The sequence below is a fragment of the Cuculus canorus genome, chromosome 3 (genome assembly GCF_017976375.1).
Source record: "Cuculus canorus isolate bCucCan1 chromosome 3, bCucCan1.pri, whole genome shotgun sequence".
Taxonomy (NCBI): Eukaryota; Metazoa; Chordata; class Aves; order Cuculiformes; family Cuculidae; genus Cuculus; species Cuculus canorus.
The window spans coordinates 41,014,289-41,042,269 of NC_071403.1; the positions used below are offsets into that span (position 1 = coordinate 41,014,289).

The 27,981-nt window shown below is 36.9% G+C and overlaps 1 protein-coding gene across 1 annotated transcript in view; it reads left to right on the top strand.

Moving 5' to 3' along the window:
* LAMA2 (laminin subunit alpha 2) overlaps positions 1 to 27,981 on the top strand; it is a 347,214-nt gene that overhangs the window by 260,630 nt on the left and 58,603 nt on the right. The window contains exons 35-41 of the mRNA XM_054061626.1: positions 1,360 to 1,471; positions 3,642 to 3,804; positions 8,238 to 8,448; positions 10,046 to 10,162; positions 11,302 to 11,465; positions 14,932 to 15,070; positions 22,404 to 22,506. Of these exons, the coding sequence (XP_053917601.1) occupies positions 1,360 to 1,471; positions 3,642 to 3,804; positions 8,238 to 8,448; positions 10,046 to 10,162; positions 11,302 to 11,465; positions 14,932 to 15,070; positions 22,404 to 22,506 (1,009 nt within the window). The remainder of the gene's footprint in view (positions 1 to 1,359; positions 1,472 to 3,641; positions 3,805 to 8,237; positions 8,449 to 10,045; positions 10,163 to 11,301; positions 11,466 to 14,931; positions 15,071 to 22,403; positions 22,507 to 27,981) is intronic.

Here is a 27,981-nt window from a genome sequence, read left to right on the forward strand (position 1 = left end):
TTTTTTCCTATCCCAATTGCCTCTTACAGCTCACAGTGACAATATTTTAGTTCTTCATCCAGACAGATAAAGGGTTTTGTAAATCTTACAGGAAGTAAAATGTATAAATGTGGAAATCCATGTCCTTCTATGATATAGGGATGAAAATGGAAACAAATGCTCCGCCCCCCTTCTTCCCCCAGTCAGTATGGGTTCTTAATTCTTCCTGTATAATTCTATTTATCTGAACAATTTTCATATAAATTACTTTCAGAATAATGCTGAAGTAGACGAAAACTGTAACTGGTATGATAATGAATGCCAGGGATTTCATTTCCGAAACCCAGCTATATTGATGTGTCTTGAGGGCTTCCATCTAGAAGCTAATCAGGCAAAAATAAATGTGTTAAAGTGATAATATTTCTCTTTGACTCTTATTGAAATGGGGGTTGAGAGTAACTGGAAAAACAGTTAGTAGAGCTCAAGTCAGAAAAAAACTGAGTTCATTTAGAAACATTGACCTTATAGCCATTTCCCAGAGACTAGAAAGATCGTAATGCCCTACTTGGAGACGTTTCTTTGGAATGCAATCCTCAGAGAAGAAATGGGGATTTTTTTTTTTTTTTGCTTTGCAATACCATTTGACAAGTTTTTTACTTGACATGGTCAGCTGCTTTATAATAAAAATGGATCCATTTTGTAAATGGGGACCTTGAATGTCTTAATTCCTTTGCTTAGCGTGTTTTCAGGTCTACAGAAGGCATCTGTCTTCATCCTCCTGCTGCTGCTGTTATTCAATAAAATTATAAAGCATTTAATTATATAAAGCTAAAATTTTACTGAGCGCCCCAATATGTTAGAAACAAGCAACTTCAAGCGATATTTTTTTTTCTGTTTCTTGAATTAATTAATGTATTGATTTAAAATACTTCTTGCTTGTTGATGTCTCTTTAGGAATGTGTCTGGGGAGGGTACAAAGAGGTCATGATACCTGCTGCATTTTATCAATGTAAAAGTGCACAATTGTGAAACTATGGGAAGTATTCCCTAAGGAATCTATTAAAAAGTTCCAAGCATATTTCTTTAAGCATATTCAGTGAGTAATTTCATCCTGTCTCCCTTTGTGTGCTGTTGCACACAAAAAAAAGGCATTCTAATAACCTAAAATAAAGTGTTCCAGTTTACATTTAAAGGAAAAGATAATAAAATTTAATTGTGTACTTGAACAGAGGATGTCATTTCCTATGCATCTGATCAATAATTCATTGATTGCCTTCTGCTTGAGGAAAGTTTTGTACATAGATTCAGCCCGTAGGAATATCACACAATGCAGCCTTGTTTTGTTTATTAATTATATTTTTCCTGAATTTGGATCACTAGGCTACCAAGGTGACAGCAGATGGTGAGCAAACCGGGCAGGATGCTGAGAGGACTAATGACAGAGCGAAATCTCTTGGACAGTTTGTCAAAGGCATTCTCCAAGCTGCTGAAGGTATTGGAAAAAGAAAAATAGGCCAATTGTTTCTCAAAAATACTGAAGAATCTTGGGGAAGGGGGTCTGAGAGACACTACGGAAGCATTTGTTCACTGAGAAATGTGTGCTTTAAATGTTGAGTGAAGAAATTGTGGTCAACTATCTTCAGACTTTCTGCAGTCTACACACGCACTTTATATAAACAGTGCAGTGGTAGTTATGAACAGAGACTACTTGAATATTGAGTATGTTTTTTCAGGATTTTTGCTATTATTTGAGGAAACGCTATTATGATGAAGTAACTAACAGGGCTTAGCTTTTGTTTATTTTCAAAGCAATTAAAAGACATATATTGTTAAAAAAGCTTGATGTAAGTTTAGCACTTGGTACATTCACACTTTTATCTTCATTCCCCCAAATGATTTAAAAAATACATTACTACTTGCTGTTAATGAACTTCTGCTGCTTGGAATTTGCAAGTGACTCCTAACCCTACCTAAGTAGTGGCATGGAGCCAACTCTCTTTCACAAGCTGATTCACTGCCCTTATAAATACAGTGAAGACTTATGAACAGAAGTATTATTGTTGATGGCTTTGAGAAGCAAGACTCTGTATTGCATGAAACTATTAAATAAGATTATGGCTGAAAATATGAAGATGATTGGCAATCACAGGCAGGTTTTTAACTGGAAAAATACAGATCTATTCTTTCTTCCTAAAAATTCGTACTACCCTACTGATTTCAGTAGTTATGCTTCTGAAGGTCCATTTCATTGGAAGAGAGAGTTTTCACTTCTGTCCAAGTGCTGTAAAATACATTTTGTGTTGGCTTTCATGTAACACATCCTAGTTCATGCTCTGTAGCTGAACTGAAGAGCAGTTTAGGATATCTTCAGGACGTGCAGCTTTGACATACAATAAGTGAGGGAGAAGTTTCAGGAAAAATTAAGCGAGCTTTCAAGAAGTTTTTTAAAGAAAAGACGAGGTTCTTAATATTTCAAGATGAATTTGAGTTGATAAGGGCTAAAACAATTTTTTATTCCACAAAGTTTATGACTAGTGTTTTGTAGCCCAAACAAGTGTCCTCCAGCAGGTTTAGCAATAACAAGTACTCAGTTAGAAGTCGTTGAGAGGGGTACCTTTATGCAATACCTTAGAAGTAGACAAAGACTTCAGATCATTGGATTAGAATTTTCTTCGTCATTTACTCTAAACTTTCACAATTTGTGGACGAAATAGTAATTTATTTGAATTTTGGAAAACAGATTTTTTTCATTTATTTGATTAGAGATGCAATTTAAAATATTCAGAAGTACCCATGCAAGCAGCAACTGTGCTATCTTTGAGAAATTGGGTAATTGGGAGCCCTGCGCCTTTGATAAGGCAGCAGTACTTTTTAAAACTGAAGATGGAACTGATTGTTGTAAATGACCCAGTTGCTTCTGAAAGCGTGTATTTTAATATGTTCTGGTGTGCTGTTACAGAAAGATTTTAGTCAGTCCTTGAATATGATACCATATGTACAGTTTTATCAGTTAGGGGTAATTTAGCTGTTCTAAACAAGTAATGCATTTACAGAATACCATCCTATATTCTAGCCTTCGTCTCCTTCTTTTCCATTTCTGGGTATTGCTTTGAAACATAGAAGTGGGTTTTAGACATCTGTGGGTGTCTTTCACTCCTCTTCTCTCTACTTCTTTTTGTAAAATGTCCTGATCATTTATTTGTCCTAGCACTGTTAAGTCTGCTAAAAATGACATATTTTTAAGTTCTCCAAAAGTAGTTTGAATCTAATCTTCATTGCTTGTACTGCCTACTCCTTAATTCTCTGAGCAGTATACCACAATATCTTCTGCTGTTTCAAAGATTCAGTGCAAATTCTTTCTTTTTGGGGAGGGGCAGGAAGGGGGAGAGAAGGGGAGCAATATATTTAGTATACTGGATATTGAGACGTCTTCACTTTAATTTTTGTGCTTAAAAGTAAGCCATACTAAAAGGCTTGATGGTTTTATCATTTTCTCATTTGTTGCTGATCATTGGATCAACCATCCTTCATATTTCACAGCAGGAATAAACCATGCAAGTTGCATTCCACGTGCTGATAGTGTTGATGGGTATATACTTAAAAACTCTCTGATGTTTTTATTTACTAACTCTCTATGTATATATATTTTTGCCACCCTGCAGCTGCAAATGAAGATGCTATAAAATTGAACCAGACACTCGGAACCAAAGATGAGACCTTGGAGAAGAGTCTTCCAGAACTGCAGAGTGAGGCTGAAAGAATGATCATGGAGTTGAGAAGTCGAGAACTGAATATGCAAGAAAGAATAGCTCAAGATGAGTTAAAGTGAGTAGAGAGACCTCAGTCTTCAGCCTCCCAGTGATGATATCTGACTCTTCTAAATGTGATTGTTATCTTTTCCGACCAAGTTTTCAAGCTGAGGCTTATAGAAATGTGAAGGAAAGCAAAGTCTAATACTTCATATCTGTTAATATAGCATTTGCATTTTTTGAAATGCTTACATATGTGGAAATCAGTCCCTAGGAAATTGCTTCTCTGCTCCACAAGTACCAGTGACATTTCTAATTGGATTCTAAGCAATTTTTCTCAGTTTGTTTTAGCTTCTGCTTCAGACCTGAAGAATAGATTTTGTACTAAAAAAGCTTGTGTAGAAGCTTGGAGGTTTTTCCTGGAAAACTAATTGGTGTAATAAAAATATTATCTGTCTGCAGAGTTTTTCCAGTAGCATAGACATTCAAAAGGATGTATTGTGCTGTATACAGAATAATGTAGATCAGAATATTCCAACCCTATGGCACAGCTTGGAAGCTCAGGGTTTGGCTATTTAGCCTTCTGTAAAAACTGCATATGTATATATAATTATATTGGTGACTCTATAGAGCATTTTGCAAATTGGTGAAAATGTACTTGATCCAGAAAAATTGAAGGCTTGAAATTAAGATTCTAGTAGTCTGTTAGTTCTGTATCGGTCAGATCAGGCTTATTCCTAGAACTAGGCTTTGCTCAGCACTTCACCAGAAGCAGATAATCCGGCTGAGTAGAGACATGTCCATTGAAGTTGTGATGGCTCAGAAACCTGTCTGATATAGGGATGTTCAGGCCTAAAAATGACAGTTATAAGGTGCATGCCTACTTTAAGGACACAAATAGAATACAAGATTAGCTAAGAATTCCAAGCAGTATGGAGTCAGATTTGCACTGTGTATTTTGCACTTTATAAACCAGATACATTTTTGAAAATCCTGCCGGTACAATGTTTCTTCCCACAATACTGATGATTCTACTTTCTGTTCTCGTGAGAAAGAATATATTGCAAACTTACTGTTCAACAAAGTTTTATTGCTTTTTCTTCTGATACTTCTGAGCCTCTTCTATCCCTTCTTCACTCGCACACAGAAATAAACCAGGAAAACGTAGGGGTGAGAAAAATTTAGCCAAAGCTTTTAAAGTGCTGCCTGCAATTTTAGAGCAAACTAAGAGATCATTCAAATGAGATATTCCTTTTCCTCAAGTACTACAGCCAATGTCAAATTGTCAGACTAGCGTTTTCTGCTCTGTCACAGTAGCTAGAGTAGGAAATGCAGTAGGGCTTTTTTTGAGGGAAAGAACTTCTCTTTTACTATTCTTCCTGAAAAGTGCAATGTGAGTATTTTTGTTTCCTGATAAAGGAATACATTTTATACTAAGAAATACCACTGATTTCTTCAAAGTTGTGTGGTTCATCTGAAGAATAGGATTACCTCTTTATAGGCAGTCGTTGAGATCCAATAAATTTTGTCATTGAACTCAATAGATCAAAAATTACTCACTATGGATTACAAGATGGAGAGGAAAGGTCCCTAGATGACATTTTCTGAAACTCTTTATAAAGTACTGCATCTTAAAGAAAAACGTGTTAAGTCTTCCTAAATAATGTAGTAAGGTAGTGGATTGGATGTATGTAAGGAAAAAGAAAGAAGAAAAATTAATCGTTCTTAAAACTGTGTGTACACATGCATGAGTGTGGATCAGTATGTTCTCACGTATTTTTACAGACTTATTTAGAAATATTTACTTTTGAATAGCTCTGCAAGTCTCATGATCACTTTGAAGAGGTTAATCATGTTTACTCTTTGGTGAGATATCTTCTGACAGTGATTGTATTCCGCTTTCATCCAATAACAGATTGACAAGAATCAGTCAATTCTTCTTACCTCTCCTATGTTTCCAGTGAGCGTTCAAAAGTTAAATGAAAAAGACAAATGAAGTGAAGTCCTCTTGCTTTCATAGATGGCAAAACTGCTCTAACATGTGCAACTTTTTCTGTCTTTTACGTCCTTCAAACTTTCCAAATCAAGTGTGAAGTTTGATTGCCTTAGTGTACTGAAATAGCACAAGTCAATAATTTCTCTCTAAAAAGAGCATGTTAAAAATACACTGTTTTCTGTTCTAAACTGCCTTGATTTTCATACTTACGAAATAAAACTTTCAGTATTTTATAACATTCATACACATTTTCTTGGATGCCACTGAATTGCTATCAAGTGATACTGTGAGCCAGAATTCTTCTTATTTAGCATGCAGAATAACTATTTTTGTGTGACTTTTTCTTCCATAAATTTGTCTGATGGTTTTTGAGCCATTGTGACCTTCTGCCATCCAAACTTATCTTCTGTTCAAAGAGATGCCTCCTGTGTTTTGACATTGCTGCCTGATATTCTAATGTTTGTATTTGGAGAGACATTGGACAGTTGATCACCTCGTCCATGCTACTTATGATGTTATAGTTCTCATTTCTTCTCCAGGCAGGACAGTTTTAACATTTTTAGGCTTTCATATACGTATACAGTTTACTTTTTTATAAAATCATTTTGTCATTGGTTTCTGATCTTTCTTTTGTTTCCTTGTACTCATTTTGAGGATCCAGACTTTACAGCATTCCAGGGGCTAGGCCAGCCCTGTGATTGCTGCTTCTACCACTTCAAACATTTTCTATAGCTTTGTTCTTTTTCTAGGAAGATACCCAGTGAAAGTAGCACAGCTTAAGTATGCAAGACAGTATTTCAAGGAATCTGGTGCAGTCTAGTCACACAGAAATTCTTGTACCTAAAGCAGGGGATTACATGGATTTATTGCTTTGTACATCATTAGAAAGAGCAGAGCAAAAAAGCACAACAGGTCAATAGGGAAGTGTTATATTTAGAGCACCAGTAAGAAGTTTCGAGGCAGACCACTGGACAAATAGGTGATTGGACTATGCTATGAGCCAAGGGCATAAAAAGAAAATCTGTCTCTCTTATACTGTTCTTCCAATACTGCAGAAGTCATAAGGTGTTAAAATCTGCCAGAAGACAGTAGCTGCTTATACACAGAACAATGGTGGAGGTACAGGAGAAATTCTGAATTCATTTCTCTGCTTCTTCTGTGACAGGTTTTCAATATTGGGATTTAATTTTTGGTTAAATATTTGGTCCGCAGAAGTTGCAAATAGTACAACATGAATGATTTTTTTCATCAAAACCAAACAGGGAAGATGGGGGGGAAAAGTCCATCTCAGAAAATCCTAAAGCTAAGGTAGCAATTTGGCTTTCCTTGGCTCCGGTTCAGATCCTTCAATTAATTTATACCCAGCAGCGTATCTTTTCTACTTCGTAGGTACTTTTTTTTGTTTGCATTTATTTATATGTTACATTTTTAGAAAGTTTTTAATGAAACTCCGTATAGGTAGGCCAAAGTGCAGTATTTTTCAGAAAATACAGCTCTAGTTTTCCACACGGCTTCTTCAGACACATTGTCATAATGAGGCAGGAAAAAAACTTAATCTGGTCTAGGTGGAAGTGCAACAGATTTCTTCTGTAAGTATTATCTAACCCACAGAATCACAGAATCACAAGGTTGGAAAGGACCCATTGGATCATCGAGTCCAGCCATTCCTAACACTCCCTAAACCATGTCCCTCAGCACAGATTCCTATTTACATAGGATTTTTCTTTATTTCTAAAGCATCATTTTGAAAGTGCCTCTTTTTTTGTCTTTTATTTTTTTGGTGGGTTTTGTTTTTTTTTTTTTTTTTTCTCTTGTTGTCTTATCATTGCATTAACACAGTGGTGTTGCTTTACGTGAAACTGATTCAATGGCCTGGTATTATGAGGCAGAGAAATGACAGGACCTAAAGACTCCAGTCCTTTAAAACTAAATGCAGCAAGTCTCTGATGATCAAGAAATATTGTATCCTCTGCCCAAAAAGAGGCATTTGTTAAACTTGGTATTTTTGTGTAGCCAATGTCTGTTAAAAATATCCAAGAATTCATTTTAGATAAGCGAAATTCTTTGCTCACTGGAAGTGGTAAGTCCAAGGATCCTGGAGTTTGTTTCTGTTACAGGAAGGTATTTATGTTACATGATTTTTGACTGTCTGAATCACTTTGTCTGTCCCACTCAGATCAAGGTAGGAAACCACTTTCTGTTACATGTGAGATTAATCTTTTTATCTTTTAGTTAAAATGTTTCAGAAAACCTCACTTTACTAGTCAGATTTCAAGAATGGCAACTTATATATTGTCTACTTAATAAATAGGGCATTAGTAGCATTTAAAAACCTATTTAAGGAAGGATTTAAGAACAACTGTTGTTTCACTTTATTAAGCGTGTCTTCCATTGAAAGTTACTTTGAGGTTTTATTCACAAGTGTATTTCATTTGCATGTTTGTGAGAATAATTGGATTATTTAGTGTAGGGAATAGTAACTCGGTGCCTTCACGGGTGGTTATGTATTGCAGGAATGCAGAAGGTGTTTTGGACAAGGTGAAGAAATTATTTGGTGAGCCTAGTGAGAAAAATGAGGATCTCAAAAATGAGGTCCGGGACAAGCTAGCAGACTACCACACCAAAGTTGATGATGCTCGAGATCTGCTAAGAGAAGCTACGAATAAAATTAGGGAGGCTGATCGTTTATCTGCAGTCAACCAAAAAAATATGACCATGGTAGAGGTGAGTGCTGACAAGTTGTGTGCTTGATTACTTGGAGTCTGACCAAAGTTTGAAACTTTGCATGATTAAATCTTGAAACAAAAATATAAGCAAACCAAAAATATTATTAAAATATAGCTATATCTGATGGTATTAAAAGGAAACATGTTTCTCAGAATGAGGAAATGCATTGGCTTTATAAAAGTAGAATTACTCCTCAGCTTTATCAAAATAATATCATCTGCTTTTAAACACTTGAGTGGAGGGTACATTGGATTTATTATTCTGGAAGAGATTAGATTCATCCCAGTATACATAGTTATGAAAAATTCAAATCCTAAGCTCAAGATTTAAGTAGTAGTTCAATTAAAATCTTTGCTATCATATATTTGCTCCTAGAAAACTTACACTTTCATCTCCCTCTCCAACCACTGGGAAGAAGACTGAAGGGGGTATGTGGATATTATAGAGTAATAAATCAATCTGTATCCTCTATAGTTAGTAGCTGTCATAAATTATCTCCCTCATAGCAGAGGGGCCTGCCTGATTTAATTTTAATTGCAGAGACTTAAAGAGTATATTATACTGTACATTAACAAGCATTTAACCAAACATAAAGAGCAGCGCCAACCTAATGAATATAAATGTTTCAACTCTGACTGTATCTTGATGAGCTTTTGCCTTATGTACAATGGTGAGGTTAGAGTTCTGAGACCTCAGTTTTCAGCAGAGATTTGTGGGCTTGATTGAATTAAGGCATTACAGTGCTCTAAAGAAGTTAGGTGATCTGTTCTGTGTGTTTTCTTCCCAAAGGTGAATGATAAAGGTTGGAGAAATTGCCTGCTATCTCAGCTTTTAAAACATTCTCTGCATCACAGTATCAAAGTGCCTGTGGGCATCCTTTCCAGCAGTCCTGCCTACCTGGCTGTTTTCAGGAAGTTTTTTACTTTATTTTGAGCCTGTTTTGACCAAGAAGCCATCACAGGACTCTTAATGCTAGAATGTCATGGTCTTGTATCAAACTAATCTGTGCTACTCCTCCATGGATCTTGCATAGGAAATTGCCGCTTCCTTATTCAGAAGCCCATCCTTACTACACGATATGCAATACTTTTACTAGTTGGAAAATCAAGAATCCTAAGGTTGCTCCAAACCGTCGTCTTTTTTTTTTTTTTTTAATGTTCAGTAGTTAGTGAAATGCCAGTAGGCATAAATAGGAAAGTAGCAAAATATTTTGATAAATTTTGCCTTCGTAGCCAGAGAAGGTAGTTGTCAAAATGAGAAACTTGCACATCTGAATAAAAAGTAGGATTTCTAACTTCTTGCTCATTCATTTTGTAATAGTGCTACAGTCAGAGAACTGTGTTATACAGCAACAAAAAAACTACTGTGCGAAAGGAGGATACAAAGCTGAGGACAGGAGGAAAGGAAAACATATCTTGCACTAAATGTGCTTTATTGTTGTCTCTGTTTTTGCTCTGAAAACTAAAAGAATTCCAGAAGGGACATTGTGGCATGGTGACAAAATGCAGTCTTGTATTGGGATGCTGGTATTTGAACTGGCATCCTGGTTCTAGTAAACAACTCCTACTTTTATTTGTGTGAACACGTGCTGTAGAAAAAGAAGCAAGCTGTAGAAGACAGCAGACAAGACGTTGAAAAAAGCCTGCAGGAAGGGAATGATGTCCTCGTTGAAGCCAACAAACTTGCAAACAATATCAGTTTAGCTGTAGAGGTGAGTGTTTCAAAATCCTTATCTGAGAATTCTTACCATTTGGTATCATTATGGAAGCAAAATAGATAATTAAAGTAAGACCTGATTTTTTATTTATTTATCAGTGTTGGAATATTTGATTGGAAGAGAGAATTTTTCCATTGCTATATGGCAGAAAAGCTAATCTGGCATATAAAAATCATTAACTTTGAGATTTAAATGATTTGTTGGATTATATAAAGAGCTACCTCGCAATTTTTCATAGGCTATGACTTCTTTTATAAACATAGTATTGTGATTGCAGTACTGACTTTATCTTTAGAATTGCAGATGCAGCAGACCCATTCACAATCTCACTCTGCCTCTGCGATCTACATGTAGATTTATCCTCACAAAATTCTGTGTGCATATCAGAAGGAAACTTCAGAAATAATTTGTTGCCTGTGGCAACAATTTTAAGTCTAGATAGATCAGAGGGAGAAGATTGCACTCTCTTCTTAAATTTTAACATGAAAATTTTGCCTGAAGTTTTATCAACAGAGTTTGAGATCAGTGCCTTAGCTAGAAAAAAATAAAATAATAATAATCCTGAAATACTATTGATTCAGGAAATATTTCCATCTTTGCATTAAAAATTGTGATAATGAATGGAAAAATGCCTTTTGGAGAAATGGTAAAGGAAACATTTTGAGATGACTTATTGGAAAAAGAATGTCAGGTCTTCAAAAATTATAGTTCTTACTAAGATACTTCAATATGCGAAAATACATTGGACTCACTCAAAGGGTCATGAAACATGAAACTTCTGTCACTGGTTAATTATTATTGTGGAACACAATGACAAATTAATGTAGCTATGTATGCATCTACATTTAAGAAATAAATCCATTGTAGAGTTTGTAAGCTTTTAAATTGTGCAGTTCCTTAATTGTAAAATAAAAACTTCTACTAAGCTCAAGAGATGCAAGTAGCTCTTCAAATATTATTTTTTCTCCCCTCTGCTCTCCAGGCCAGCCATTTATTTTGCCTGTCGGTCCCCTGAAATCTTAATGCATAGGAAAGTTTTGAGATAATCCCTCATAGGGAAAAAAACATTTATATAAAGGACTACAGAATGCTTGCATTCAGTGAATTAAAGGCTGTTCTTTTGTCATTTTCAGTATGTAGAAGGCATTGCAGATAAAATACAGTCGATGTCTGATCAGCTGAAGGATAAAATAGATGATTTATCACAAGAAATTCATGACAGGATGCTTCCGGAAAAGGTGTTGCAAGCTGAAAAACATGCAGCCCAGCTGAATGAATCGTCTGCAATACTGGATGGGTAAGGCAGCCCTTCATTAGTAATGGTAAAATCATGACGCAGGTTTGTAGAACTGCTTGACAGAAACTGAAGATCAGTCTTCTTAGACTCTGACATCTTCTTAGACGCTGACTGGAACTATACAAATAACCAGTGTTCTATGTGAATATACAAATATCCAGTTGGTTAATTTGTGTATGTCTCATGTAAATTTTCATAATTTATGATGTTTATAGGCTGTGTTACCTGCAAACAGTGGCCTCAAATGCATTCTTAACACAGTTTAATTTACCATATTCTTACTGCTATTTCCTTGTGAAAAAAAATATTGAACTTTGTCTTACAGGCCCCACTGTGTGTTTTCATAAACATTTGTTAAAAACAAGCAATATTTTAATTTTTACAATTACCATTTTGGTAAGCGACCTTTATCTTGGTACTAATTTGTTTACTGTCAGAAATCCCCCGTAATGGCAGGCAGTATTCGCTCTAGTGGTTTCAAAACACTCTCCCAAAATGAGTAGATGTCACAGACCAAAATGCTTAAACCTAAGTATAGAAACTTCAGTTTCTGTTTACCACTATCACATTCCTAAATAAAATTGCAGCACCCTTGGTTTACATAACCATAGCCCTTTCAGAAGTATCATACTTACAACTCATCATGAATGTAGTTTCCTGGAAAGAATGGAAGGTAAGGGGGTTTTTTGTTTTGTTTTTTGGGGTGTTTGATGAGGGGGGATGATGAGGAGAAAGATAGGAAATGTCTTTTATTACAATTTTGCATTTAAGAAAGCAAGCAATAAGTAGTAAGTGCAATTTGCAACGATAGTATTTGGAAATAGATCATGGATATTCTCCCTCTTGGACCTGTCCCCAGCGTAGCTTTAAAGTTTTATTTTCTCAGAAGCACTGCATGAATTAAAAAGAGGTATTTTTTTAATGTCAACAATGCTCCTTTTATTGCTGCTTACATCTTTTAGATCTACATGAAGACTTTATTATCCCAAAGACTTGCAAGCAGACACTTAACACACTTCTTCTTGCCAACATCTGTAATTTTGAGGAAAAAGCACAGAATTATCTCTGGTAAAGTGTCTGATACTTGTAAAATATGCAGTGTAGTCAACTACCGTAGATACTCAGTCTAACGTATGTTTTGAAGAATACATATAGTAATGATAGCTGTGGTTTTCAGGGTAAGAAGGATTAGAAGGGCACTGCTTCTAGAAAAATGTGGCTTTTGTAAATGGTCTGTGCGCTGTCTGATTAGGAGATGTCAGTTTTGTGTTGCATTTCCAGGCCCTAAGTAGGTAACAAGTATCACATTCAACCATGATACTGAATGTGGATATAAATATCCAAATAAATGAAAGGTTGGCATGGAGGAACTACAAAGCAGAGAAAATGTAGTCATGAAAAGAATACTTTATCTGCTCAATGAAATATTGGCAAAACATATTTTGACCTGGGTATTTTTAACTATGCTAAATGGACTTCTTTTATGTGTGTGTGCACATGCTTCTGTCTTGACGTAGGTTGAGAGTTTGACCTTAGAGAGCCTCTGGTAGTGTTTTAGTTGCATTCACTGCTATATAGCAGTACCATGTATACTTCTACCTGATCCAGATGTCAACCTAAGTTCCCCAAGATACACTATAAAAAATGCAGAATCAAGGACATTAAAAATTGTATCTAAAAGCAAATTGTTCAATATTAAAATTTCTAATGTGGACAGATAAATAAATTCAAAGGAGAAAGAAATACTAAGGTGCTGTGTAATCCTACATCAGGATAAAGCTGTTGACTTCATGCACTGACATTAAACAGTCATACTTTACAGGACTATGCAGTCTCTGTCTTAGGAATTAAAAATTATATCTGTCTTCACAACTGGCACTTGGGTGTCTTTCAGTTAATACTAAATTTGCTGAAAAGTACCATTTTGTCTTACAGCAGAAAGTGAGGGAAAGTCCTTTCTCTCCAATTACACCCTAAGCTTCAGATAGTATATTGATTGATGGTGAGGAAATTCTCTGGAGAGTTAAAACGTGGAATAGATCATGAATTTAACCTAGAAGAAAGTTGTTTTTTCTGTATACAAGGAAGCATTTAGTATAGGCTTTTCCTTTAAGAGTAATTGCCTGATGATAAGTAAATACTGTTTGTATTTGGCAAATTCAGTTCAGTTCCTTCCTAACCAGAAGGGATTTGAACCGTATTTCTAAGCAGTACTTGCGCTAACAGCTAGATAGCTATTCTGGACTGTGCATTTCTCTTGAAACAGCATCCGAAAAACTTACTATACTCTAGTGAGGTCTATCAGCAGTTGAGGAAGGAGATGTGTTTTTCCAGGAGTGATGCAGAGGCAGCTCAGTAATGCCCTTTGAGCAGTAGCATAAAGATAATCTCTCTCCCTCTATGAACTGCATGTGGAGTCCAGGAGGTATACCTTCCATCCCCTTTGTTTTTCCTTGTTACATTTTGTAGAAATATTCATTGAAGCAAGGATTGGAGCCAAGCTGTCCTTAGAGGAGAGATTAATTACTAGATTATAGAATGAATTTCTTTTTCTTATACACACACTATCTCAACGACTACATATGTCGTACAAGCTGGAACAGGTCTAGCAGGGGTAATCCCTTCCCTCCCATATATTGCCATAAACCTTGATGACTAGAACATTTCCCAGAGAGGCAAAAATCCAAGTTCAGATCTGGTTTTGTCTATTTCAAACAGGGGTTTTAACCCTTTATTCAGGAAAAGCATCTTCAAGTTAATTCTGTAGGTGCAGTACTTCTTTGTAGAAAATATTTGAATATATCATACAGAGAGAGTGCTAGAAAAGAGATTTCTGCAGCCTGCTGGCTAGGAATTCCCCTGGCAGGAGGTTAGTTGAGCTCCAGTCCCAGGACCAGGAAATATTTGTTTATATTTACCTTTTAATCTAATTATAGTTATTAGAATGGAGTATTTCGTGTAAATGGAACACCCCATTCAATATGAAGTATTTGTAATGTTTTCCATTTTGGTCAGCAAAATTAACATTTAGGGTTTGGCTTAGATAGTGAGAGCTCCTCCAAACCTGGTGTTTCTGTGTTTGGCAGCCTGACCAAGAAAACAGTTGTTCATAGGTTTTGCTTCAGAACATCCCTGTGATGATCCCCTCATGTTCATAACCTATAAACCCACATTATGAATGTATGTCATCTGGATTATAGTGATAAGCGCTACGCTGGGTTTTTTTCAGTGTCTTATCCATTTTTATCCAACAGAACCTTTTCTTTTGGCAAACATTGGTTTTTATGTCTTTTTGCACAGATAAAATGTGAATTCCATTAAACACATGATGCCAGAACTCCTGAAATCAAGTGTAGCATTGCTCTCTGAAGAAATACCTTAGAAAAACAGGCTGTTAGGTCTGAAAAAGTATGTTCTGTTGTGCTCTGATAGTTTAATGATGTGTTTACTTTTCCTATCCCAACAGAATCCTTGCTGAAGCCAAAAACCTCTCTTTCAATGCCACACTTGCTTTCAATGCTTATACTAACATCAAGGATTACACAGATGAAGCTGAGAAAGTTGCCAAGGAAGCCAAGGCTCTTGCAAATGAAGCTATGCAAGCGGTAAGAAAAATAAGTAAATTGTGAAGAAGGTTTAGATTTTTTTGTGGCACTGTGCTCATATCCCTGTTTTGCTGTCTTATGACTTTATTTAGAGACCTCTTCCACTGCAGATTCTCATGTCAAGATCTTAAAGCTATGCCTCTGTCAGACCTACATGTAACTTCAAACTCCATGTCCATTTGTTCCTAACTCCTGTTGTTTATTTTCCTTTCTTTTTTGTTTATTATTGTCTATCTTCTGCCATTCTGTCTCTGGCTCAAGCCAACAGCTGCTTCGGGAAAGCTTTGAGATGTTCAGTAAACTAGTTTATATTTAATGAATGTTTTGCACACATCTAAAGAGCTCCGTACCTCAATTAACTCTTCACCCTCTAGTTCCACAGAAATGCTCAGAGGCACTTCTCTGAACGTAGGGTGAATTGCACACACCTAGCAGAGTTCTAGAAACTGAGAATTTTAGAAGGGGCGCAGAAAGTTTTATTCATGGAAACCATAAAACTTCTTTTCTAAACTTCACCATTTTTCACTCAGAAATCTTATTCTCACTCTGAAGAACTGCCTATAAATTTTCAGAGGAAGCTGAGAGAACTTTTAAAAATAGGATTGTAAGGTAAAGCCAGCTCTCCAGCCAGTCATAATAAGAAGCTTGGCTCCTTAATGCATATACTGTGAGCAGAAAATATTCTGAGCATAGCTAGAATTTTTTTTTTTATGTTGAATATCAAAGGAGTTGATGCCTGATTTGTGGAAGTCAGTCAGCGAGCAACTGACATGCACTTTACAGGCACACAGAGACACGATGAAGTGGCAGTATAATGTAAAATTGCCAGACCCTACATTTCACAGAATCACTAGATTGGAAAAGACCTCCTGGATCATCGAATCCAACCATTCCTATCAACCACTAAACCATGCCCCTGAGTATCTCATCCACCCATCTTTTAAATACCTCCAGGGATGGTGACTCCACTACCCCCCTGGGCAGCCTCTGCCAGTGCCCAATGACACTTTCTGTGAAAAATTTTTTTCTGATGTCCAGTCTGAACCTCCCCTGGTGGAGCTTGACGCCATTCCCCCTTGTCCTGTCCCCTGTCACTTGGGGGAAGAGGCCAGCTCCCTCCTCTCCACAACCTCCTTTCAGGTAGTTGTAGAGAGTAATAAGGTCTCCCCTCAGCCTCCTCTTCTCCAGGCTAAACAACCCCAGCTCTCTCAGCCTCTCCTCATAAGACTTGTTCTCCAGCCCCCTCACCAGCTTCATTGCCTTCTCTGGACACGTTCCAGAGCCTCAACATCCTTCTTGGTGTGAGTGGCCCAGAACTGAACACAGTATTGGAGGTGCAGTCTCACCAGTGCCGAGTACAGAGGGAGAATAACCTCCCTGGACCTGGTGCTCATGCCGTTTCTGATACAAGCCAAGATGCCATTGGCCTTCTTGGCCCCTTGGGCCCATTGCTGGCTCATGTTCAGTCAGCTGTCAACCATTACCCCCAGGTGCTTCTCCTCCAGGCAGCTTTCTAGCCAGACTTCTCCTAGTCTGTAGCACTGCATAGGCTTCTTATGCCCCAAGTGCAGGACCCGGCATTTGGCTTGTTAAACCTCATGCCATTGGTCTCAGCCCAGCAGTCCAGCCTGTTCAGATCCCTTTGAAGAGCCTCCCTACCCTCCAGCAGATCGACACTTCCATCAGCTTAGTGTCATCCACAAACTTACTTAGGGTGCACTCAATCCCCTCATCCAGGTCATTGATAAAGACATTGAACAGGGCTGGACCCAGTACTGACCCCAGGGGGCACCACTTGTGAAACTGGCCTCCAGCTGGAGTTAACTCCATTTACTACCACTCTTTGGGCCCGGCCATCCAACCAATTTTTCACCCAGGAGAGTGTGTGCCTGTCCAGACCGGAGGCTGACAGTTTCCTGAGCAGAGTGCTATGAGAAACTCTGTCAAATTTTTCTGCAATTTGATGCAGAAACATGTAGGTGCACAGAAACAACTTGTAGTTACAGCACTTGTTCTTGAATAGATAGCTTGCAGAGAGCTACTTCAGTCAAATGGATTACAAGAATAGCAAAAGCAATAACATGCTGTAGAGGTCTGTATTTAGGAGAGGGATAAAGTGATCTAGCACTGCACAAGAAAAAAATAATATTTTTAGGCTGTTTACATTGTCAACGTCTATTTAAATAACACTAATTACTGTATTTCTCTCTTGATTAAAAAAATTCAGCTTACACATTAGTATGCACTAGTTCTCTTATTTGTTTCACTGGAATTCCTAATTATACTTCAGAAGTAAATAAGGAGCTGTGATTTTTTTTTTTTTTTTTACTTCTCATTAGGATTTAATACAGGTAGATATCTTTTACTCCTTTAATGACTTGCAGTGAGTGAGGCAGGCAGCTGTTTCAAGGATTGAATAGGAAAAAAAGACACATACAGCAGTCAAGAAACCAAGCAATTATAGTATGACTAGAAAAGAGTATAATCAGGTGGTGAACTAGCTGATTATACCATGGAGAGTAAGTGGATAGATAATTTGAACGAGATAGAGGTGAAGATGGACAATGAATGTAGAGACAAGTGAATAGCAAGGAGAGAGATTAAGATATTATTACAGTGAGGTTTTGCGCATTTCCATTGCATCTATTCATTAGAGGGAGCTTGTTTTTTTTTATAAGCTGTGTATGTGTAACAGGGATCTAGGTGATAAAAAAGAAAATGGAGGGAGCTGCTGCCTTCGAAATGTAATTGACTTGATATAGAGCAGAGGTAATCAAATTGCTGCAGAACAGGATAGATTTTAACCACTATTTCATAAGTGATCATGTGAGGATTTCAGGCCACATTTAAAAAAATGTGTTAATTGTGAAGGTCAGTCATCTCTTTGTTAAACTATTTGTTTGTTTGTATGTAAAGACTGTTGAAAGTTTGCTCATCCTAGGTGAAGAGCTTAACTGCTAGCGACTTACATCAGACTCCACCTTTCTGCAGGCCCAAACTAACTTACTTTTATCTGAGCTTCAGCATGAGAGCAGGAGCATACCCTCGCTCAGAGCTGTGTGGTGAACCATGGTTCAAACACTGTCCTAGAAGGCAGCATTTGTGGATTTGAGTCCCCTCAGGCTAAGCCCCTTTAAACTGTATCCCCTCCTTCCTTAGAAAGTGCTCTTTGAGACCCTGTGTAGAAGACAGAGATAATGTCTTTCCCCTCCTTTTGAAAGATGGAGCCACATTCTCTTCTTTTTTAGTGAGCAGTTGTGGGTGCCAGTCTTCTGTAAGAGAATCTGATCTCCAGCAGGTAACGGAGAAAAGGGATGAAGCTCACATGCATCCCTGAGCCAGGCCTTTCCCATTCTCCAGAGAATGAAGGTTTCCCAACAGCAGCAAGCTGGTGCATGAACTAGAGATGGTAGGGATAGGATTAAGTTTCAGACTCGATTCTGTAAGTCACTGGAGCAAATAATTTACATGAACTTTAGTGTTATCTTGGGCTTTTTTTTTTTTTCGTTTGTAATGGGAAAATTACTTTGTTTTCCAATTAAGCTAGTGTTGCTAAAAGCAGGAATGAAAAGATGCTTAAAATCCATCGTGATTACAGGCAGCCTGATAAATGACTGGGAAAAAATGTATTAAAAATATGACAGAAAAATCCCTCCTTACCTTTTTATGATGGATTTGGTCTCCCTTTTAAAAGCAAAATAAATTTATCACAGGTGAGAAATCTCTAGTGTTCAAGCAGCTTCAACATACCATTACTTAGCCAAGGCAGAAAGTAACTGAAGAGAGGAGTCGTGTTAACAGATCAAGCTTGTGTCTCGCAGATCATAGTTATACAATATATTTTGAAAAAAGTGTGATTATTCTTAGGCTTTTTAGAGAGGGCTTACAGGCTAGTAACTGAAACCAGAGATGACATGTTAGGTGTTTAGGGTCCAAATTCCTTCTTTGCTTTTGACTTTGTTTGTAGTGATACCCTAATAGTTATGGCTGGATGTCTAGGTTACCTTATGTGGTAATGGCATAAAGCTGCCTAGCCATCCTCTTTGTGAGGATGTCCTGAGGAGCAATTAATTTGTAATGTTCTGATACTTCAGAATGCTCAGCTGTCATCAGTACTAGTAAAAATGAGAATAGCCCTAAGTCTTGCATAGGTGAAAACTTCACAGAATGTATATCTGTGTGAAAAGAAAATAATTCAGTTCAATAAGGCAGAACTGTTTTGTACTGTAAATTAACACTTAAGTCTATAAAATACTTTGTACGTGTATAAGTTTATGTACGTGAGCCTCAAAACTGTCGCAGTGCACATACATCCATGCTTGGAGCTGTACCAAAATCACCAACATGCCAGCAGGTTTGGACAACCTGGTTCCTACTTCATACTCGTATCCATTCATGAAACCTCAGAAAAAAATTCCTTTCTGCAAAGTCCTCAGCAATTCTAAGTCTGATATATGTTCAGATCATGTCCAGCATGTGCTGTCAGAGGAGTCTTCACAGAATGATTTGACTGTGGCTCATCTTATTCAAACTTGCAGCTTGAAGCACATTGTCCTGCTAATGAGACAAGTCAATGATTCAGACAGTCATCCGTGGGAGATCTAGAGAGATTTCCTGTATCCCAGAAGAGTGCTATAACTTCAGGCTATGGGCTGAACTGAAATCTTTCTGCAACTCTTACAGAAGCTGGGCTGTTTGACACAAACATGGTTCAAGATTCATTGAAATACCAAAAAAAAAGAAAGACAGAGGGGATATTCTTCCTAAATTCTTTCCTTACCCAAAATTTTCTGCTAGTTATAAATTCACATTTTTTTTTTCTGTAATTTGATAGATGTTTTTCTTTTCCTATTTCAGTTTCTTAAAATTTTTGCTAACCCATGGATAGGAAAAAAACAGACCATTAAGGATGATCTATAGTTTCAGTAGCAGCATTTTGTATTATATTATTATAACAGAATTTATGCCTGTAAGCTATGATTGAGATTGCATAATGAGATCCCACTTATAACACAAGGTGCTACAAGCAGCCAAGCTGCACAGAGTTTGCATGTGTAGGGCAAGGGGCCTGAAGGAAGGCACAGGGTGAGGAAGCTACTATTCCCGGCCTATGGATGCTCTGGAAGAGACAGAATTACCGTAAAATAGATTCCTGAGACTCTAGTTTACATAGAATCAAAAATTTCTGTTACTTTTCTTTTACTTTTTTACAGCAGGTATCGCAATTTTGAACATCATATGAAAGATCGTTGACTGTTAGCCTTATTAAATCCCAAAGGGGTTCATCATGACACAGGCTTGCCAAAAGCACCCAAACTTGCCTAACACAAAGCTAGAAATATTTGGGTTTTTTTTCATTATTGACTTCATCATAATTCAATGTCTCATGATCCACAAGAAAAGCTAGCAAAAAAATGTTTATTTTGCAGCAGATGTCTTGATTAATCCTCCCTTTCAGAATTATTTTAAAATAAATATAAAACAAAGCTTTTAATCAGCATGATTATATTTGTCTATGAAGTGGCTTTTCTAGTATTAATTTTATGCTGTAACCTGTTTCTCAATAATTGTCAGCACATGCCCAATTATTGTTCCTGATTTGAGGAACAACTTGGTTTAGCATTGTATATCTGGCCTTCCACCCTCATGGTATTGAATATAAACTGCTCTAACAGCCAGTCAACCAAGCCTAGTCATTTAATATTAACATTCACTCTTTTCAAAGTCCGTGACCACAGAGTGGCCATACCCTCGGTTCTGTTGGTAATGGGAAAAGACATATAAAAGTATTATCTGATTTGATGGGTGCATCTGCCACAAAATCTGGCCACACATTCTTTCTTCAGGCGCAGTCTTAATTGAATAGTCTGCTTAATTGAATAGTCTTGTCTTTTTTCTTAGTTTATATGTAATTTTCTGTTACTAATACTATATGGATTATATGATAAAAATTTTTGTAAGAAATTAATTCTGTTCATGTTTTGAATGTACCTTTTCGTCTAAAAGGAATTTGTGTACACAGCTTAATATTTCAGGTGAGCTTGGAAATATGGCAGTCATATGGGCCTTAGTGTTTGAAACCATTTAGTCTGTGATGACAGCTACATTTACATTTACATCCTATATAAATACAAGGAATCTATAATAGTTGTATCCCTGTGACAGGGCAACATATGCCATGAGATATCCCGTAACAAAAAAATTGGTTCTGAATTTTGCATATATCCAAAGCATTCTCTAAGATTTTTTATTAAAAAAGAAATGGACAAGTCCAATATATGTTGTTTACGGTATCATCAAAAAACAACAAAGCCTGAGTAGTATGCAAAATATCACCTCTGGGCTTGCTCATTATATAGGTAATGAATAGCAATAATAACTGTAATTTAATTGACACACAGTTAATTTTTGAGTTTATATATCTGCCCTGGAAAATGAAAAGTAGCTGCTGCTTAATTACATACTAGTTACAAGGCTATGACCCATGACTAACATAGAATGTTATCTGGCTGTCAGGAGTATTCTTAAATAAATGTATTCAGTATGATGTGTGACCTGAGTTCAGTATTACAAACTGAACAGTCAGTGGTTCAGAAACTAGAACATTTCCTACCAACTGAAAATACTAATCTAATTTAGAAAAATCGTTCTGTCTTTGATCAATCTCTGCACAGAAGATAGAGATGGATGTTTTTATAAAGAAAGATCTTTAAGTAGCATGATATGGTGAAGGATGGTTATTTATTATAGCAATAACACTCTCTCAGATTAACTGCAGTTTCCTCTTCTTTCTAAACTATATTTCTTTTATAGCATATTTTCTTTACTGACCTAACAATTGCAATTGTTGAATTTGATCACAGCAGCATTTTTATTGTCAATATTAGAATTTAGATCATCAGATACAGTCTGGCTTTTGAAGGCACTGTAGTTTCTGTTAGGGAGATATACTGTACTGCATGGTGGTATGTCTATAGCTAGAGGAAAAAGCCCGTGTTCAAGTTGAAATCTCTTTTTTGTTTGTTTGTCTGTTTTGGAAGAAGTTTTTCTTCTAGAATCAAACCTGTTTCTTTAACACTGTAAACATTTTCTCTTTATTAAAATCATCACTCATACTCCAACGGAGATGGGGCATCTGGTAAAAACAACAGAAAATGAATTAGAGATTTTTTTTTTTTTATTGCTTGCAGACCAATATAATGGCAATAGGATATAATTCAGGGCACACTAACATTCATTTAAAATTCAGATAACTGTTCACTTAGACAATCTTCATGTAACTTTCATGACTTCAGACTTTCCTTTACATATGGCATTGCTTGTTTTTCTACAGACATCTGGTCCTCAAGGTTCATTGAAGGATGGTGCTAAGAACTCTCTTCAGAAAAGCTTCAGGGTCCTGAATGAAGCCAAGATGTTTGAAAATGATGTTAAAGGTATGTGCAGTATATGGCATTCAGGCCCATTAAGTACAAGAAAAGCATTGTTGTACTGCTTTGCTTCCAGTTTGAAGCATTCCTTGTGCTTCAGCTAATTTCTGACTACAGTCTTAGGCATTGAACTTCATTAGGGCTGAGGTGGTTTGCTGACAGTCCCAAAGACATCATGAAGACTAATTGGGATTTAGCAAAAGACTGATAAGGAAAGACTGAAATAAAAGAATTTAAATTTGTAGACTGAAAAAGAGACGATTAAGTTTATAGTTATGTCAAATTTTCTCCAAAGATGTGACTAACGTATCTCAAATGCACTGCTACGGATTACGTATTAGGAAAATCTTCATTGTAATTAAAATACAGAAGAACTGGAATTGTTTACTAAGGAGATTAGAGATCAGACTTTTGAAAATCTTTGAAAACAGGTTAGACAGTCAGAAGTGAGGGATGACTGTTGGTCAAACGGAAAAAAATTTATCTTTGGACACACATCTGTTATGACACTATGATTCAATGATCTTCTGATCTTTGCAACCAAAGGCAGTTTATTTCTGTGTCTTTATCCAGACAGATTGTTTTATAGGTCCTCTAAGAAAATACTTATTGCAGTGCTGATAAAGCATCTGCTTAGCAGCACTCACCACTTCTTTCTCCACAGCAGTCTTAGGAAGGAATTGGAAAGATAATTAATTTCAATTAAACCTGAGGGGAAATAAGCATGATACAATTATCCGCTTTCAAGTAGGCCAACACTGACTTTCACACAGCTGTCTTTGTGAAAATGTTAAACATTACTGCTTTAATTGCTTTAGCTTTACTTAGAACAAAGAAAGGAATAGGAGTCTACAGTGTTTGTGCTGCTGGTATAGTGAAGTCTGAGAGGAGCACCAGTTAACTGAGTCCTCTGTAGAATTGCTTTTAAGGTCTTTTATCCAACTATTGAGTAATGCTTTGTTTAGTCTAGCCAGAATAAGTTCAAGTGAATAACTTTGTGGTTTATTCCATTTTAGTACATTGCAATCCCCTCGATTTTGTAATTTGAAATTTTGTTGTGTATGTTTTGAGAAGCTTATGTTCAGTCACTATAGTTCTTGAAAATTTTTTTCATACTAAGATACATTAATGCTTAATCTGATTTGGTTGGCTGAATTGGTGAGGCCGCACCTCAAATACTGTGTTCGGTTTTGGGCAAGAAAGACATTGAGTTGGTGGAGTACATCCAGAGAAGGGCAATGAAGCTTGTGGAGGGGCTGGAGAACAAGCCTTATGAGAGGCGGCTGAGGTAACTGGGCTTGTTTAGCCTAGAGAAAAGGAGAATGAGGGGAGACCTTATCACTGTCTACAAGTGCCTGAAAGGAGGTTGTAGTGAGGTGGGTTTTGGTCTCCTCTCCCAGGTGACGTGTGATAGGATGAGAGGAAATGGCCTCAAGCTGTGCCAGAGGAGGTTCAGATTAGGCATCAGGTAAACATTCTTCACCAAAAGGGTAATCGGGCACTGTAACAGGCTGTCCAGAGAGGTGGTTGAGTTACCATCCCTGGAGGTAAGTAAAAGACGGATAGATGAGGTGCTCAGGGATATGGGGTTTAGTAGCGAACAGGTGAGGTTGGACTTGATGATCTCAAAGGTCCAACCAAACGGTTCTATGAACTAGCTAGCAGGTAAATATAATGTTTAGTAAAGTCATAAAGCACAGTGTTTCATAAGGTCGTTCATTACGTTTCACTGTCATACACTGAAAGTTAAAAACATTACTTTCTTGTTGCAACTCAGAAAAAAGTGTGACTGCAGTTACTAGTAAATCTTGGGTGTATATTTAGAGTTTTTTTAGAGTGGCCAGTGTGCAAGTAGTATGGCTGAAGTAGAATGATTAAGGTTAATTCCCTTTTCTGGAAGGCTGCAGTTTGCTATGGCTAGTGTGTAGGAAACACTGAAAGAGCAGTGCTGCCTCTTCACTGCTGCAGTGTTCCTCTGAGCTGACTAGGTGCCACAGAGGGGAGTCCATAGCTTTATGTACTCCCCAGGCAGTTGTAACAGACTAATGGCCCCATTCTCAAGGATAAAATAAAATAGTGTCTTTACTTGGATATATGTCAATTCAAAGTGCCCACAAAACTGTCCAATCTAACCCTGAGAAAAGATGTATTACAACCTCATTAAGGCATTTAGTTCGGAGATTTTTGAAAAAAAAATGTATAGTATTCTTCCTTTGTATGCTAGTGATAATTTCATACCAGTTTCATAAATAAGAAGCAAGGGTCTAAGCTGTCTAAAGATTCATAAAGCAGTCCTAATGACAGCGGAGAGCAGTGCTTAAAATGCACATATTATATCTTTCTCTATGTTCTTGCTCCATACTGAAGGGTAATGAGATAGAGCTTTCTTAATGCTCTCTGATATTTTTAGATTTAAAGTGCCTCATACAAACATTCTGAACTTTTTGCGGTATGCATTTTTGCATCTGATAAGACGTGGCCATGCTCCTCAGTTTGATCCACAGACATGAGTTAATGTTGTGCCTGGAATGCAGATGCATGACAATAAAATGTGATGACCAATTTCTTAGACTTCTTTTTTCCCCCATACTGCTTTTGCTCCAAAGTGGTGATGTTGTTAGTGTTATAAACTTAATCCCTTCTTGATGTCCTGATGTTGCCATGACAGAAAGTGAGAGTTGAGTGTCAGACTAATATAAAGATATTTTCTTTTACGATTCTTATAAACCCCCCTGTTCAGATTCTTGACTGGAAGTGCAGGATGGATGATGGGCACTTCATAGAGATCTAGTAGACAGAAATAATGATTAGTTTAAAATCTCTCTACCTGCTCTACAGGTAGTGCATTAGTTAAAGTAATGAAGACCAGTAAGCCACTCCACTAATGCACGCTCCAAAAATCCAGGCTGGGCTGTGATGAAAGTGGGAGTATTTTCTTGCTACATTATAACATTACTCTGGTTTGTGGCCAATTACATGAGTTGTAAAACTGCTCTTGATCATGGAAACATTTTATATTACCACCAAAACCTGCTGAAACAGTCCTTACAAAGCAAAGCTTCTGACAGAAGCTATTAAAATGGAGATAGAGTTATTTCTTTCTCTCTGTGGGGCTAGGAGTTATAAGGAATAACCCTGATGGGAGAAGCACAAGCTGTATGCAGTGCTCTGGCTAAGAAGGACATTTGAAATTTTGCCTACAAATTAGTGAATACTGCTCCTGCCAACTTCATTCTCTCTGTGCCTTGGGGCTTTTTCCATTTGCTAGCAGCAATATTTCTTCCTTATAATTTTGAATTTACTGTTTTAAAAATGCACTAGCCCCAGTGCAGATTTGAGACTATATACAGACTTTGTCAAAACTGGTCAATGGAAAGCAAAAATAAGATGTATAAACTCCTCTTCAGCTGGAGACTGCTGTCAGGTGACTACTAAAATTCAGCTCATGTCATTTCTTTTGCTTAAGAATTGACAGCTGGAGGGGGACTTGTCTTGTCTGACAACACATGAATATTTTTAGCTGAAACATTTTCCAGCTGATAGACACAGCTAAATCCCTTGTTTGAGTATTCTCCTCTGCTCTGTATTTTTACTGACTTGGCATATTGCATTCACCAAATCATTGCATTGGTTTGGGGACCAGCATAATATTCATTCGAAAACTGCAATCAGTGCTGAAAGTAGTCTTTTTATGAAGTTAACTATCATTAGCTCCATTTCGCTAGTTACATTTCTTTCCTGTTTCTTCCTAATGCAAGTTTCTAAGTCCCGTATGTTTTAAGGGGAAAAAATTTAACTTGCGACTCATCTTCATCTTTATCAGATGAGACTGTGGAGAGCAAGAATGCAGTTTTGAAGAACTGAAAAAAAGATAACAGAAAGCGATATGTGTAACTGCTAGTTCATTTGTGCAGAATCCAGTCTATAAAAAAAGCTGCATATGTTGCTCCTTGATATATTTCCTCTCTTATTCTTGTTTTGGGGTTTGTGCATTGGTAGCATAGCCTTATGATATCTTCTTGAACAGTTTCACATCATACGCTGCATTTGGTCATACTATCAGAAGACATCTTTTTCCACTATTATTGTGAGGGTGGCACATAATCAGTAATTAATGAGTGCCACCTATGTATGTGATCTGCAGAGACTCGTCAAAACTTGTCTCTTCCAGAAGTACATCACTCTGTGTAAACAGTAAGTAAGTAAGTTCTAAAGTTCATCTTAAGGTGAAAAAGATGGTGCAGGCATATTTTTTTTTCCATTTGACTAATTTCGCTTTATTGACTCAGAGGAAGAAGGAATAATTCTTTATTCAGTTATGCTGTGTTTAAATATGGACATGGAAATTGAAAAATTGAAAATTTTTGTTCATGTTAACCATGTAGGTACCATGTTATCTGCAAAATCCTTCAGGATTCTGCTTAGTCTTTAGGGTATGGTTTCAGTGATTAATAGATTTGTTGATTTGAACAATGAATAGTACATTGATCAGCATGCTGTGCTATCTCCGTGTAAAACTAATAAAGTGAAAACAGAATTGAGATACATTGCTCAGGATACTCCTCAATCTACACTTCCATGTGAATTGACAGTGCCTGGCTTCTTTCAGTGCAGACCCACTGACCTCTTCTAAGTCAGATAAGCTATGTTGTTTGGAAAAACTGAGATTGTAGCTCTCTATTTTGTTTAGCCTCTCTGATTGACTGGAGGATCTCAGGCCTTCAAATCATAGCTACAGCATTCTTCATAAATGCTAATAATTGAAGGATAGGGAAAAGCTGAAGTGAGGCCATCTTGATTTACGGTATGCGAAGATACTTCAAAATACTAAAACAACTGAAGAAATTAAAAGTATTAAGCTGGTGGAGTCTAAATATCCACTTTCAGGGATTCTAGGGAATGTTCCCTTATAAAAATCCGTAAGAATCAGTTTGCTGCTATGGTTACAAAGCTGAAAACAGAAGTCTGGAAACATTCTTCAGAAATATAATCAGGAGATAATTAGCATAATGTTGGATCTTGCAGAGTAAAGAGGAGAAAAAGACATAATTTAGGAGAATGCAACAAAGTTAGTACACTACCATCGGAAATGAATCAAATATTTCAGAAATATTAACGCATTTTATAAGCACTAATGTTGCAGAAGGCACCAGAGGCACCGAGGAAATATCAGGCAGATCTAATTTCAGAATTAAATGGAGGAACTGAAAAGAGTTTTACCAGTATTACTACTGAACAAGTAGTAATACTGTAGAAAGCAGAAAACGGATAAAATCTCAGAGCATTTAAGACCAGGATCTCATGAGTTCATCCTGGTTTAACAACATCACATTATCAGTAGCCTCATTAAGCAGTGAAGACAAAACCTGTCATTTAAATATAAAGGTATTTTGGAGGCGAAGAGTGATCTTATAATTTACATGATTTTTCCTAACTTTTCCTAACTTTATTCTAGTGTGCCTTTTACAGTTCACATAGTTC